Source organism: Microtus ochrogaster, chromosome 4, assembly GCF_000317375.1.
Source record: "Microtus ochrogaster isolate Prairie Vole_2 chromosome 4, MicOch1.0, whole genome shotgun sequence".
NCBI classification, from domain to species: Eukaryota; Metazoa; Chordata; class Mammalia; order Rodentia; family Cricetidae; genus Microtus; species Microtus ochrogaster.
Window position 1 is genome coordinate 30549356 of NC_022011.1, and position 13868 is coordinate 30563223.

The 13868-nt window shown below is 52.0% G+C and overlaps 1 protein-coding gene across 2 annotated transcripts in view; it reads left to right on the plus strand.

The window, feature by feature from the left end:
• Acsf3 (acyl-CoA synthetase family member 3) overlaps window positions 1-13868 on the plus strand; it is a 35771-nt gene that overhangs the window by 12021 nt on the left and 9882 nt on the right. For both annotated transcript variants that reach the window (XM_005345810.2, XM_026778804.1), the window contains exons 6-7: window positions 766-875; window positions 8931-9057. In XM_005345810.2, the coding sequence (XP_005345867.1) occupies window positions 766-875; window positions 8931-9057 (237 nt within the window). The remainder of the gene's footprint in view (window positions 1-765; window positions 876-8930; window positions 9058-13868) is intronic.

Consider the following 13868-nt stretch of genomic DNA (forward strand, 5'->3'; position numbering starts at 1 on the left):
GTGGGTACCCAGACAGCAGGCCCTCCTGTGGGTACCCAGACGGCAGGTCCTCATGTGGGTACCCAGACGGCAGGCCCTCATGTGGGTACCCAGACGGACAGTCCTCCTGTGGGTACCCAGATGGCAGGCCCTCAGGTGGGTACCCAGACAGACAGTCCTCCTGTGGGTACCCAGACGGCAGGCCCTCCTGTGGGAGCTGGCTCAGCAGAGTTTAGGGTTGGGCTTCATGGACAGTAGGAATTAGTGAGGATCAAACCCTGGATGCCACTGTCAGCACCCTGGCCATTCAACTAGCCTGCCTTGTGCCTGCAATGACCATCACATACCAGTCCCCGAGTGTGGGGACTTCTGGACACGTCCTGCCAGCTGGGTTCTGTCTCACCTTGCAGGAGGAAGTATAATTCCAACCAATGGGGCAGCCCAGTATACAGAGCAAACAAACTATAGGTGCCTAACTATGAACCCTACCTGCTTCCCCCTCAGCCCTTTCTGGAGCACACAGTTCCTGCACACACCAGCTGGCTGGCCCGCTCTCCTTGGCCAAGCAGGACTAGTGTTGCAAGGCCATGTGACCAGCAGTGAGTGTCTGGTTGTGCGCCAGTGAGGTGTGAGCAGGCCCTTGGCTGGCTGCTGACATGCACAGTGTACACGCTACCCACGTCTCTCCTTGCAGGCACAGAGCACGGAATCCACTCCTGACAGTGATCCCAGTGTCCCAGACCCAAGAGTACAGCTATCTAATCCCCACCTTCCCATTTTTTACAGGTTCGGTGGGGACCCCGATGCCAGGAGTGGAAGTACGCATTGTCTCAGAAAACCCGCAGAAGGATTCTCCGTACATCATCCATGCAGAGGGAAATGAGAGGGAGACAAAGGTGAGGTCATCTCCACCGCGCTGCAGGGAGCCTGGGGCAGTAGAGAAGCTGAAGGATGTGCCTGGGTTTATACGCTAAGGTCTCTGGGCTGGCAGTGAGGGTCTTCCAGTACCCTCCAGTCCAGCATGAGGGAGCTCCCAATTGCTGATTCCAGCTCCTCCCCTGGGGGACATTGGAGGGGTCATATAGTTTACTAAGGAGAAGCTTGGGCCAGTACAGTAGTAACCCTCGCAGACTGGGCCTGTGGAAATGTTGAGCTATCCTGTGCTGGTGCCATCCGGAGCCCTGAGTGCTCAGGTAGTGCTTCAGCCACAGGAAGATGGCTCTCAGCTTCATACGTGACTCTGAAGTATGCACAAGAGGAGAATGCTGTCTTCTTTCATTGAGGATTTTGAGAGCTAAGAAGTGGGGGCGGGGTACGGGCTTCAGAGATAGCTCAGTGGTTAAGAGCACTGGCTCTTCTTCCAGAGGACCTCGATTCAATTCCCAGCATCCACATGGCAGCTCACACCTGTCTGTAACTCCAGTTCCAGGGGATACAACACCCTCACACAGACATATATGCCAACAAAATGCCAATGCACATAAAATAAGAATAAATCTTTTTTTAAAAAAGAAGACCAAAGTATTGGTGAGTGCAAAGAACCTCAGTTGTAGAGAAGTTCAGGATGCATAGAAAATGGAATTTTGACTGGAAGGAGCCTCCTGGAGCCTGGCTGGTGTGATGTGCTGATGCTGTTACCCTGGGGAGGGTTGAAAGGGCTGGGAGGCTTGTGTCCCCTTGAGTCAGTTCCTTCCCCATGCTGAAGTCTTGCCTGGCGGCCTCTCAGCATTCCCTGGAGTTCACCGCTACAGAGGGAGCCATCAAGGTCTTTGTGGGCCTGCCTTACTGCCCTTAGCCTTCTCCAAGGGGAAATGGTTGCTGCTGCTCCTGAGAGCCAGCAAGAGGGCCATGTGGCTCTGAGCTTAAGTCTGCGAAAAGCCAGTGATGTCACGAAATGTTCTATTGTCCCAGGAATGCTTCTCACCCCTTCCCTAGTGGGTGGGGGTCCGTGGTCAGCCTTCTCTGAAGATCCCCCTCTTCTTCTACCTGACTGGCTCTTTCGTCTCCCCTGCCCACAGGCCTCCCCAAGCTGGCCCAAAATCCCCCTTACCCAGCCCTGCCTCTGCCACTCTGCATGTTGAAATGTCTGTAGTCACCTAACTTCCCTGGAGCTTGGGCCTGTGCCTTGTGCACCCCACCCTCCACTCAGATAATGCGCACTCAGGCCATCTGCCTGCCCAGGCTCGAGCCGTCCCAGGCCTCTGTGCCTGGATGGATTCTGACAGGGAGGGTGGACGGAAGGCTGACAGCTTGACAGGAGCTCTTCTTGCTCAGGTGTCCTTGAACGGCGGGCATGGGGGACACCTGCCCTTCAGAAGATGGCAGAGTCGTTGTCTAGGGCAGGGTGGGTGGGGGCAGGATGGCTTTCTGAGGTTGAGATATAGCTGCTTAGCACCTGCACAGCAAACTGCTACTCCCCTGACCACATTTGTTCAGCTGATCCCGTCTGCAGAGAGCTTTCCTGAGAAACACACTTGAAAGTGAGAGGCTCGGCAGCCAGCTTGGGCTCCAGGGATGTGGGTGGCTCAGTCAAACTCAGCAGTTAGAGGGGTGCATGCCAGAGTAAGGCTAGTGTGGGGCTAAGGTTCCAGCAGCTGCTCGGTAGTCTGTCCTGCTCAGCCCCAGAGCCGGCTTGAACCCTCACTCCCAAGAGATCAAGAGCCAGAGGCCTGTCCCTGGGCTGAGAGTCTGAGATTCCACCAGACAGCAGGCAAAGTGGGTGCTGCCTGGGCCAGGATAGCCTACTCCTCCCTCCTCCCTCCAGCAGCGTCATAGCAAAGGGCGCAGGCTCGCTCTGGCGCTCGGTATCTTACCCCGGGTGGACAGAGGGGCCTTCATCACCCAGCTGCACTCCAGTGCCTCAGAACTGACTCGGGGAACCACTAATAACTCTAACCTGGGTGTGATGTCGTGCGTGGCCTCTCCCTCATTTCAGATCCAGTCTGGGTCAGGTTTGCTTTTGGCTGCCGTGAAAAGATAGCTCTCAAGACTTGAGAACTAGTAAGTCCGGCAGTTTGGCCACCAGGCTCTTATGCCTGAAGCAAGAAGCAAAGCCACCCACCTGTAGTTAGCAAATCAAAAGCACCCACCGAAAGAAATGTGCAAGTGGAGACAGGAGGATGCCTGTGTTGGGATCTCACCTCCACACCTAGGCCTAGATAGTATGGGTTCTTCCAGGGCCACACCCACCTCTCATGGAGGTGTCCTGCTCAGTGCCAGTGTTGTCAGTTCTGAGGCTGTTATCACCTTGCTGATGGCTACCTGCCTTTGACATCCTAATCCATCATCAGGGAAACTGGTTTCCCAGCAGAGAGAAAGAGAGAGAGAGAGAGAGAGAGAGAGAGAGAGAGAGAGAGAGAGAGAGAGAGAGACTCTGTCCATGCACAACTGTGTGCATGTGTATGTACAATACACAGATACTCCCAGCATTTTGAGCTGAGTTCATAGACATTTGTTTTCTCATACCTGTTAGTCCTAAAACATTTATCTGTGAGGTTTCCATAATATGACTTTAAATGTTGGGGTTTCTCGCTCCTAATAAAAGCCCCACATGTGGCTGGTAGTGCCCACTATGCCTGCTGTGCCCACTGTCCATATGTGTGGGGCAGGGAGGACATGCATTTGGGGCTACTGCTGGTAGCCTGAGGATGCTAGCTCCACAGGTGGTACCTTTATAAGGGCTGCAGCAAGCGTCTGTCCGTGTGGACGTCTGTACTCACCCTCCGGGATGCACAGCCTCACCAGGTGCTGCCTTCACAGAGTCCTGATGTCCTGGCCCCTCTGGCCCCAGGTGGCTTCTGCCCCGTCCCTGCGTTCCATCTCGCTGAGCCAGCTGTGGCTGCTGTGACAACAGATGACCCCTGTTGGCGTGACCCCTCATGAGCATGCTACTCTGTGCCACACCCTGAGCAGTCTAAAGCTGGGGTGCTGTTCCATTAAGTGTGTGCCAACATATGGCATTTTGACAAAGTTAGAGTCTCTGACTTACAAGTTTACAACTTTGGATCTGGGTGGAGCTCAGTGGTAGAGGGCTTGCCCGATATGCATAGGCCCTCAGTTCCGTGCGTAGTCACACAAGCAACTAAAGCCTGGGGCTTACTATGTGATCACCTCAAAATCTCTTCCTACCCCTGCCTTGGTTATATGGGGAGGGTAAAGAATGAATGGATGAAACCCCTCATCTTGGCCTAGTCTGTCTCGGAGACAGAGGACAGACATGTTTTCTGTAGTCGGTGATGCCATGTTGCTTTGAAGAAGTTATCCCTGTCGGCCTGCTGAAGCCCCTGAGAGCCGCAACAACTCCCATCCTCTGTGGGATTGGAGCCTGACAGGGACCCCAGAATGGTCACTCATGCCTCCTTACTGTCGGTGTCCTGGCCTTTTACACTCAAGGATCCTTGGGGAGACAGGCCCCTAGAACAGCAGCTGCCTTATGTTCTCAGAGTCTTAGGACCCTGGCAACAGTTAGAATCTCTGAAGGACTCTGTGGGGAGGGAGGGTGTTCCCGGATCTTGGCGGTGGTGTCAGAACCTAACAGCTCAGGACTGTGAGTTGAGGCTTGCTTCTGTAGATAGTGGCCGTGTGCAGAATCCCATCTGAAGTGAGAGGAACATGCTTCTGGGTCCTTCAAAAGGAAACTAGTATAGGAGGAAGAACACTCACTCATGGCAGGGGCTCCCACACCTGGTTCTTGTGTGTGAGACCCTCTGCTCCTCTCTTCTCGTGGAACCCAGTTAACTCCATAACCCACAGCCCTCAGCACCACACATCTCAGCCAGTGCCCGTGTGTCTTGCAGACTGGGCAGGCAATGAGGCTCTGGAGGAACACTGCCTGTCCCTTCCCTCCTGCAGACAGGGCTCTCTAAAGTCACCTCACCTTCATGGGTCCCTCCAAGTGGAGGCTCCCAGGCTCCCCCAGCCTGACCCCTCACCCTTGAAGAGGTGAACGCTCGTCCGTGCACCCCGCCTGTTTTGTTGGTCGTGATGCATATTTCATGTGCCTCAGCGCTCCAGCTGGCTCGGCTGCAAGCCCTGCGAGTGCATCAGGCATTGTCTCTTTAGTTATTTATTTTTTATTTTCTCAGATTGCTCGCTTACATGAGAGCCAAACACCAACCAGCGACAATAGGGGTCTATCAACAGATAAATGGCTGCACAGCTGTGGATAATGCCACCCTATAAGCAGGGCCTTTACACAGAACCACTTCTCTTGCTAAGGGTGCAACAGCGGTAAGGGTGGGCTGGGGCAGCTACGCTGGAGCAAACTTGCTTCTCTAAAAAAATTAATTGCCTCATCAGTTCTCCACATATAAGCTGTCACTCAGGTCAGTGGACTGCTCTGTCGTTGCCTTCTCTCCCTGTGGTCCTCTCCACCTCCTTTCCCCACTTCCTTATCTTGACCATCTGTCCCGATGTGTCAGCTGCTGTACCTGCCCCACATGGAGGGGTTGGACAGTGATCCTTTACTTCAGGTGCAGATGGCCATTGCGAAGCCATGTATCCTGTGAGATGTGTGTGCTTACCCTCTCTGTCCAGGGCTCCTTAGGAGACAGCTGGTCCCAAGTGAGGAATCTTCAAACCAAAAACCAGATCACTGGCAACCGGCCTGGCTTGCAGGCAGCTTAGCTTCTCAGCACCCCCCCCCCCGCCATGTTTCTGACGTTTCGCCTGCACATCTGTCTGCACCAATTGCAAGCCTGCCTGGTACCTGTGGATGCCAGAAGAGGACTTTGGATCCCTTGAAACTGGAGTTACAGACAACTGGGGGCTCACGTGTTTGCTGAGAATCCAGCCCAGGCCCTCTGGAAGTTGCCAGTGTTCATAACTGTTGAGCCATCTCTCCAGACCCAGTCAGTACCTTTTTCCTGCATGTGGGGCCTGCTTCCCCACATGCCCTTAGAAGGAGTGCTTGGGAATGTAAGGCGCTGAGGGAGCACCCCACCCCAGCTTTTCTCCTGTACCTCAGCCTTCTCCTTGATTGCCACATTCCTGATCAGCCCCCAGCCCTGCTCATTGCTGGGAACCGATTCTTCTCCCAGGATCTCAGGGTCTCCCTACCATCACCCCCAGAAAAACAAATTGTGTAGTTTCTTACTGCCCAGGCCTCGGCTTTAAGGTGATTTGCTGAGATGGACTGTTCCACCCAGCGGTTCTCGGTGTTCTCACGGAGTTGTGTGCCTCTCCCTAACCATGGTTGGCAGTCACTCTCCACCCTGCTTCTGCACCACTGTCCTTTCACCTGGTCCCCAAGCAACGTTTAGCTACTCTTTTCTCTATACATTTCCTGTGTTTAAATATTTCAGTGGATATGGAAAAAACATTTGATGACATTCAACATCCTTTGATAACAAATTCTGAACAAAGTAGATGGTAAAAGAACATGCCAACATAAATTCCACATGTAGCTGGCATCCCTTGAATAGGCAGAGTTTTTAAAAGCTCTCCTTACAGCAAGGCAAGGCTAAGTATTTCTTGTTACTGTTGAGCACAGTCCTACAAGACTTGACTCAAGCATCAGGCACAAAATAATGCAGCTCTTGTCCAGATACCAATGACGTCACAGAAATAGAAATTATTCTAATATTTGCATAGAACTACAAATGAGCCCAAATAGCCAAAGCAATCTTTAGCAGAAACAAAGCTTTGGGTCTTGAACTACCTGCCTTCAAAATGTGCCCCAGGACTCCTCTAGCCACAGGAACATGGTACTGCCACAAGAGGAAGAGATGCTTGTAGGCCAGGGCGACACAACAGAGACAGGAACCGATTTGTAGCTGTCTGTTTCTCATTTTTTAAAAGTTCCAAGAAGACATTTTAGGACGAAGACTGTGTCATCAATAAGTGTTGGGAAAACCAGGTGCCCACATGTAAAAAAACAAAATCAGATCTGAGGCGGGACACACCTGTCGTCACAGCACTCAGTGGGACTACACGCCTGTCGTCATAGCACTCGTGAGGCTGAAGCAAGAGACTTGTGAGTTTGTGGCCAGCCTGTGCCTACACAGTGAGTGCTCCACCACTGAGCTACCTCCCACAATCCTGCACATAGCAATGTTTTATTTGTGTGTAGGGGTGCACACATGCCACGGCATGCATATGGAGCTCAGAAGAAAACCTCAGTGTTGGTCCTCATCTTCTGTCTTGTTCTCTATTGTTTGCACCAAAACAACTGGCCCTGGAGTCTGCAGGGATCTTCCTGTCTGCGCCTCTTATCTTGCTGCGTGTTTGGATTACAGACACAATTGACCACATGTGACTTTTGCATAGGTTCTGGAGATCCAGACTCCAATTCTCACATTCCCATGGCAAGGGCTTCTCCACTGAGCCATCTTCCCAGCCCCTCTGTCTTTGAACTAGCTTGTCTATGTCTACAGAAAGTCATTTTGGGTTCTTAATTGGAATCATATTACACCTGTGACTAAATGCGGTGAGCATTAGCAACTACTAAGTCCCAGTCCTTGAACATGGCATGTCTTTCCACTTCTATAGAGCTGACCTACCTCTGTGTGTGCTGTGTTCAGCAGGCAGATGCTATACATGATCTGTTAGACATAGTCAAATGGTTCTTAGCTTTTCCCTTCCTTTTCTTTATTTTCTGTTTCAAATAACACAGGGCTGCAAATGCCAGTCTCTGGTTGTTCATCATGAGTCTGTAGAGACAGAGCTAGTGTAGATGGGCATGCTCACACCCTTTAATAATCTGGCTGAATCCACCCACTAGTTCAAGGAGATGGTTTGATTTGATTTTGTACCGTGTTGGGATTTTCATATACAAACGTGTCTTTTGCAAATAACCCTTTTATTTCTTCTTTTCAAATTTTTTTCATTTATTTTTCTTGGCCTACTTCTCTAATTAGGATTTCCATTGTGTCTCATAGAAACGAGAAAAGTAGGCATCCGTGTGTGTGTGTGTGTGCGTGTGTGTGTGTGTGTGTTTGTATGTGTGTGTGTCCTAGTGCACACGTATGTAATACAGCACACATGTAGAGGTCATAGGACAGCTTGTGAGAGTTGGTTCTCTCTAATAACATGGTTCCGGGGATCAACCTCAAGCCTTCAGGTTAGGCAGCAGGCTCTTTCACCCACCAGTTTGCAGCCAGTCTGGACACGTCATGAGTTGTAGGCCAGCCTGTGCTACAGAACAAGACCTGTCTCAAGAAATAGAAGAGTGGAAGGATTGTCCTCTGATACCAATGAGAAGTATAGATTACTGGACATACTAGGCAGCAGCATCGTTTACCCCCAGCTTCAAGCATTACTACAGGTGTGACGGTATGTGCTGATCTCAGCTGGTGCGTTACATACAGGTGTGACTGTATGTGCTGATCTCACCTGGGGCATTACTACAGGTGTGACTGTATGTGCTGATCTCAGCTGGCGCATTACTACAGGTGTGACTGTGCTGATCTCAGCTGGCGCATTACTATAGGTGTGACTGTATGTGCTGCTCTCACCTGGCGCATTACATACAGGTGTGACTGTAAGTGCTGATCTCACCTGGCCAGTTTACACAGCACAACCACAACAGGCTCTGTGACAGTACCAGAGTGGCCACATGTTCTGCTTGCCATCTAGGAATCCCTTGGTTGGTTACTCTGGACAGAAGCTGTTGCTGCCCACAGGCTGTGCTGGGGTGCTGTTTGGGTGGAGCTGGCAGACATTTCACAGCTTCTGAGAAGCGCACAGAAATGGGGTTCAGGAACAGTTTTTAAGAGTGGGCAAACACCTCCACCTCAGGCCAAGGACAGAGGAGGAGCCCTAGGCTTGGGCGTGATTGAGGTCCACCCGCTGACGGCTGTGGTTTTTCAAAGATTTCCAACTGTAATTTCAAAAAGCATTTGGTCTGTGGTGTGGGTGGAAGCCACTTGCCTGGATCAGTAGTGGGGTGGAGGAGCAGCGGAGTCCCCAGTGCTGTCCTGCTCTGACCTGCTCGTCTCTCCTACCTTCTGCAGGTGACCCCAGGGTTCGAGGAAAAGGAAGGAGAGCTGCTAGTTAGGGGACCCTCTGTGTTCCGAGAATACTGGGATAAGCCGGATGAAACGGAAAAGGCTTTCACTCCGGATGGCTGGTTCAGAACAGGTAGGACCGAACTCTGAAATGCTTGAGGAAGGTCTGGCCCATGCCGGTGTCTCTTAGCATGTGTGTTCTAGGTCCTCCACTGAAGGCTGTTTTGATACCCTTTAGGATGCTCCAGCCTCCCACTGGCTACTAGAAAGAGGGTCTGAGGGCCCACTGCCCTTATAAGAAGTCTAGAGCCCCTGTCCCCAAAACATAGCTCCTACACTATCCCTCTGCCAGCTGGCCCCATTGCTACAGACCTGTTGATGCTGCATGACTCTGGTCCTATTGCCCCTAAGGTCAGGACCTCCGCCCCGTCTTGGGGACACCACCAGTCCTGTGCGTCCACACAGCCACAGTCTTGCGCTGAAAATCTCCCCTCCCAACCTTGAGGTCAGAAGCAGTTTCGCTTACCTCGATTTGGTTTGGTTATTAATTTGCATATTCCAGTTTGGTCTGTTCTGTGTGGCCTGTGGAGCTCATGGTACAATGGACCCCAGCAGCCTGGGAGACACACGTCCCCACCTGTGTGTCAGTTCATCTTGTGAGAATCCCATGTCCTGAAGGCGGTATGCCTGTGCTGGAGATGGCGGCTGTACAGCTGTGTCTGTCTGCTGGCATCATGCTTTTTACCTGGAAGTTCATCAACATCACATGGGTTACTGACCTCAGGATATCAGGGTTCTGGTAGTTTTTCTTTTCTTTTTTTTTTTTTTCGTTTGAGACAGGGTTTCTCTGTGTAGCCTTGGCTACCCTGGAACTTGCTCTGTAAACCAGGCTGGCCTCAAACTCACAGAGATCTGCCTCCCGAGTGCTGGGATTAAAGGCGTGCGCCACCACTGCCCAGCCAGGTTTTCTTTTTTGCCCTTCTGTATTTCTAACATGTTTGTGCACATGCTAACTTCTCTAGCTCTCAAGGTAATACTTCCAAAAGGAAAGGCCTGGTTCCCATGTGACATCCTGGCCTTTGTGACAGAGATGGTTTTACATGCTCTTTTGGGAAGCAAAACCTTATGGGGGCCTTGTGCCCTGAGTGGGTACTGGCTTATCTGAGAGGGAAGTCTGTGACCCTGGAAGCATGTGTTATTCCAGCTACCTTGGGCCAGTATACCCTAGGTAGGGGGTGTCGTCAATCCAGCACCTTCAGGGAGGGCCCAAGGTCTGCACGTGAGACCCACAAGCCACCCACCACTATTCCAGGGTGTCAGCAGCTCAGGGTTTGGGTACTGGCGTGATTCTATCAGTGGAGCAGCAATGGACAGTGGTACGCAAGCAATGCACAGCTCCCCGGTGCTCCCTCTGTAAACATCCTGGTTAATGCCAGCTGTCTGGAGGAAACAAACCTCCCGCGATTGTCCCTGCCTTTGAGTGAACCCTGCTTTTACAGGCCCCTCCAGCAGCCTTCTGAACAGTCCCTGCAGGAATCCCGACTTCCTTTGTGATCACCTTCCTATGTTTAGGTTTGGATAAAAAGCTGTGTTCTTCCCTTTAAAGACTCAGGGTGCAAGCCCTATAGGTTTTCCTGATGTCGGGACTCGTGGAGCCCTGGGGTGCAGCAGGAGCCACGTGGGCAGTGCGCACTCCGGGTGGGCCTTTCTGCTGAAAAGGAATAGCATGCATTAATTATTGTAAAGAGATGTCTTCAGGAGAAAACGATTTTGAAATTCAGTTTAATTTCATTGTAACGTGCTGCAAACAGGAAGGGAGTGTGTGTGTTTAATTGGCTCTCGGGGGTAAGGCCGGGAGCTGGCAAGCCTTTGTCACAGGCCATTAGCGATACAGACTGCATAATGAGAGCGCGCAATCAGCTCGCAGCTGCCGCTCCTACGGGGAGAGCATGATATTAAGTAGAAATCAGGATAAATTAAACTTAACCCTTTCCCTAGCTGTCCCTCCTGCCACTCGAATTGTGGCATAAGCTGCAGAAAACCGTCCTGGGCTCTTGGGAAGGGCCTCATCCACAGCCTCTCCCAGGTCATCCTCTGGGTCCAGATGAGAGGAGGGGTCCTAAACCTGATCCCTAATGCTCCTGCCTTTCCCACCCTACTTTCTGCAGTTGTTCTCTCCCCCAGAGAATGCACAGAGGAACTCACAAGGTTGGTGGCTGTTCAGGAAGGACAGAGACCTCCCTCGCTGCCAAAATTAGTCCTCCTAACTCCGTGACTTCCAACAAAACTCTTTGGAATGCATGGCCTACCTACTGCCCTGTGATTCTGGAGCTGGGGGTCCAGGGAGGCAGTAACAGGGAGCCTGGAGTCTGGAGTTACACTGTGGTGGGGACAGGAGGAAACAGCAGCTCTTCTGGGGTTGGTTGAGGGCCACCAAGGCTAAAGAGCAAGGTCAGATTCCTACATCAGAGTGGTTAGAATCTTATGGGCTATGAATCAATGTCATTAGTATGCACAGATAACATGTATGGTTACTAGCAAACCAACAAAGGAGGGCCCCAGCTGTGGAGGGCCTTAGAGAACAGCCCCTGGTCTGAGAAAAGTCACCCAGAACTTCTAGGCCATGGGGAGAAAGAGAGATAAATGCATTTGCTCTTCCAAAAGGGCCTTCCACGTACAGATGTCGGGGCCCTGCTGTGTCTGTTGTGTTGGCCTTGGGGCTCTTGCCCTTCCATGTTGATCTACGCCAGACCATCATGTGCTTTTGGAGCCCCAGGCTGCAGAGTGTCTCGAACGCATGTCTTTAGATGGTTTCCTCTTCAGTTGTGACCTGTTGACCTTTACCTGGGCCACCACAGGAGTGGTGGTGCTGTGAGCCAGGGTCTGTGAGTCCCCTGCCTGGTGGGCAGGGGCTGGCTATTTATCTGCAGGAATGGAATCAGTTGAGACTTGGGCTCGGAGCCAACCTTGCCTTCATGCACCATAGTAACTGTCCATGGTGTGCCCATCGGGAGAGCATCAGGGAGGGCGTGAGCTAACCAGACAGGCTGTGTTGCCCCAAGATGGGTTTCCATGGGGACTTGGGACATGCAGAAGCCAGAGTTTAGCCTCAAAGAGGCCACCCCCTGAGGATGACACTGTCCATTACCTGCCACATACCCGATGTTGGCCAGGATAGCCAGGCAAGGAAGTGACCACCCCTGTCTGCACTGCTATCTGGGCAGAAGGCCCCAGTTTCTCCTCTGCTCACAGCGTGTGTCCAGTTCTCTGTGAAGTTCTCTGTTTGTTTGGTTAAGGTTAGTACCAAGTGCTGCTGTGAAGTCTCCTTAGCTCTGCTGAGTGGCTCCTATCGATGTATTGGAGAGCTTCAAGTTTTTAGATCAATTGTTGATTGATCAAGCCCTAGTAGTCTTCCCATAGACTCTGAAACTGCTCAGCCATTGCAATCAATGGAGCATGCGGGGCTTCATTTCTGACTGTTGAGCTTCCTGCTCTTGTCTCGCCGTGTGACTGTCACCTGGAAGGATTAGAAAATACCAGTAGTCCCTGACTGGAGGAAACAAGAGAAAGGAGGTCACCTGGCACCGGGTGCTTTGCTCCCAATGGCAAGTCCCTGGCTTCAGGTGCTGCGTATGCGCCAAACAGGCCAGGGGCCACACGAAGGTGGCCTCATCAACCTGGTACCAGAATGGTATGAGTACTGACGGAATCTGTCCCTGGTTTGTTCCTACTTTATGAGCTGTGAATCTAGGCAGGAGTTTGCAAGCTTTTAAAAATCTGAGTTATGTGCCTATCTGTGGCTGAGACTGTCCCCACCTGGGCAGCCCAACCACAGCCCCAGAGACTCAGACTCCAGGACAGTGTTAGTGTGGAAACCTTCCCGTCCCTTCTCCCAAGCCTTGCTGGTGGATTCTGAGATGTTGACCCATTTCCAGGAGATGAACTGGTATTGCCACTTGGTAACTCATACTCTGCTATCCCCTGCTGGACCCTGCTCCCAAAGATGGTGCCCACAGCCTGTTTAGTCCACAGGCAGTCTTGGCCCTGGTGAGCTCGGACTGGTGGATGCTGCCTGATTGTCCTGGAAAGGTCAGGATCCGTAGGGCTCAGGTACCTACACAGTTTCTTCTTGAGGCCCTGCTCTTTTTCCCAGGGCATCCAGAGGCCAATGATAAGTACACACTTCTGTTCTTTATTTGCCATGTGGAGCTCCTGCCAGCCTCTCCAGTTCTTGATCTTCTGCCTGTCCGCTTCCTGGCATTCAACTTCTTAAATATAATTTCTTCTGCTTTCTCCCTATTTTAGGATTTATACCTTTAAAAATCAAACAAATAAACTATTGTTTATTGTCTGAGGGTTCCCTCGCTGTGTCTGGTCTGCCACTGTTCCAGACAGCTTTTGCTGAGGTTTAGGATCCTGGGAAGTTATTCTGTCCATTTTGCTTTTATTTCCTGCTCGTTTTAATAGCTCCCTAGGTTCTGCCCCCAGGCTCAGGTCTCAGAGGCTTTCTGCTTTGGTACCAGTGACAGCTGGCTCCCCTCTGCCAAGGTCATGATGCCTCCCCTTCCCTGCCCCAGCCACCTCTTCTGTCAGACAAGAGAGGCCCAGGTGGGATCGCAGCTGCTGGGAGACAGAACTGTAGCAGATGTGACAGAGCAGCCACAGGACAGGTAGTCCTGGGTCCCCAAAGCTTTGCGAACCAGGAGCCCAAGTGTAGGGTGCCACTTTGCAGCTGCCTGTGGCTGCCTGGCATCATGCCAGACTAGCAGCCCTCAGTCCTCAGCAGAGTAGATGCCGTGCTATTGTTTGTAGAGTCCCTGGCCAGGGGAGCAAGCCGACCGCAGGACTACGCCCCTGACCAGGACAGCGAGCCGACCGCAGGACTACGCCCCTGACCAGGACAGCGAGCCGACCGCAGGACTGCGCCCCTGACCAGGACAGCGA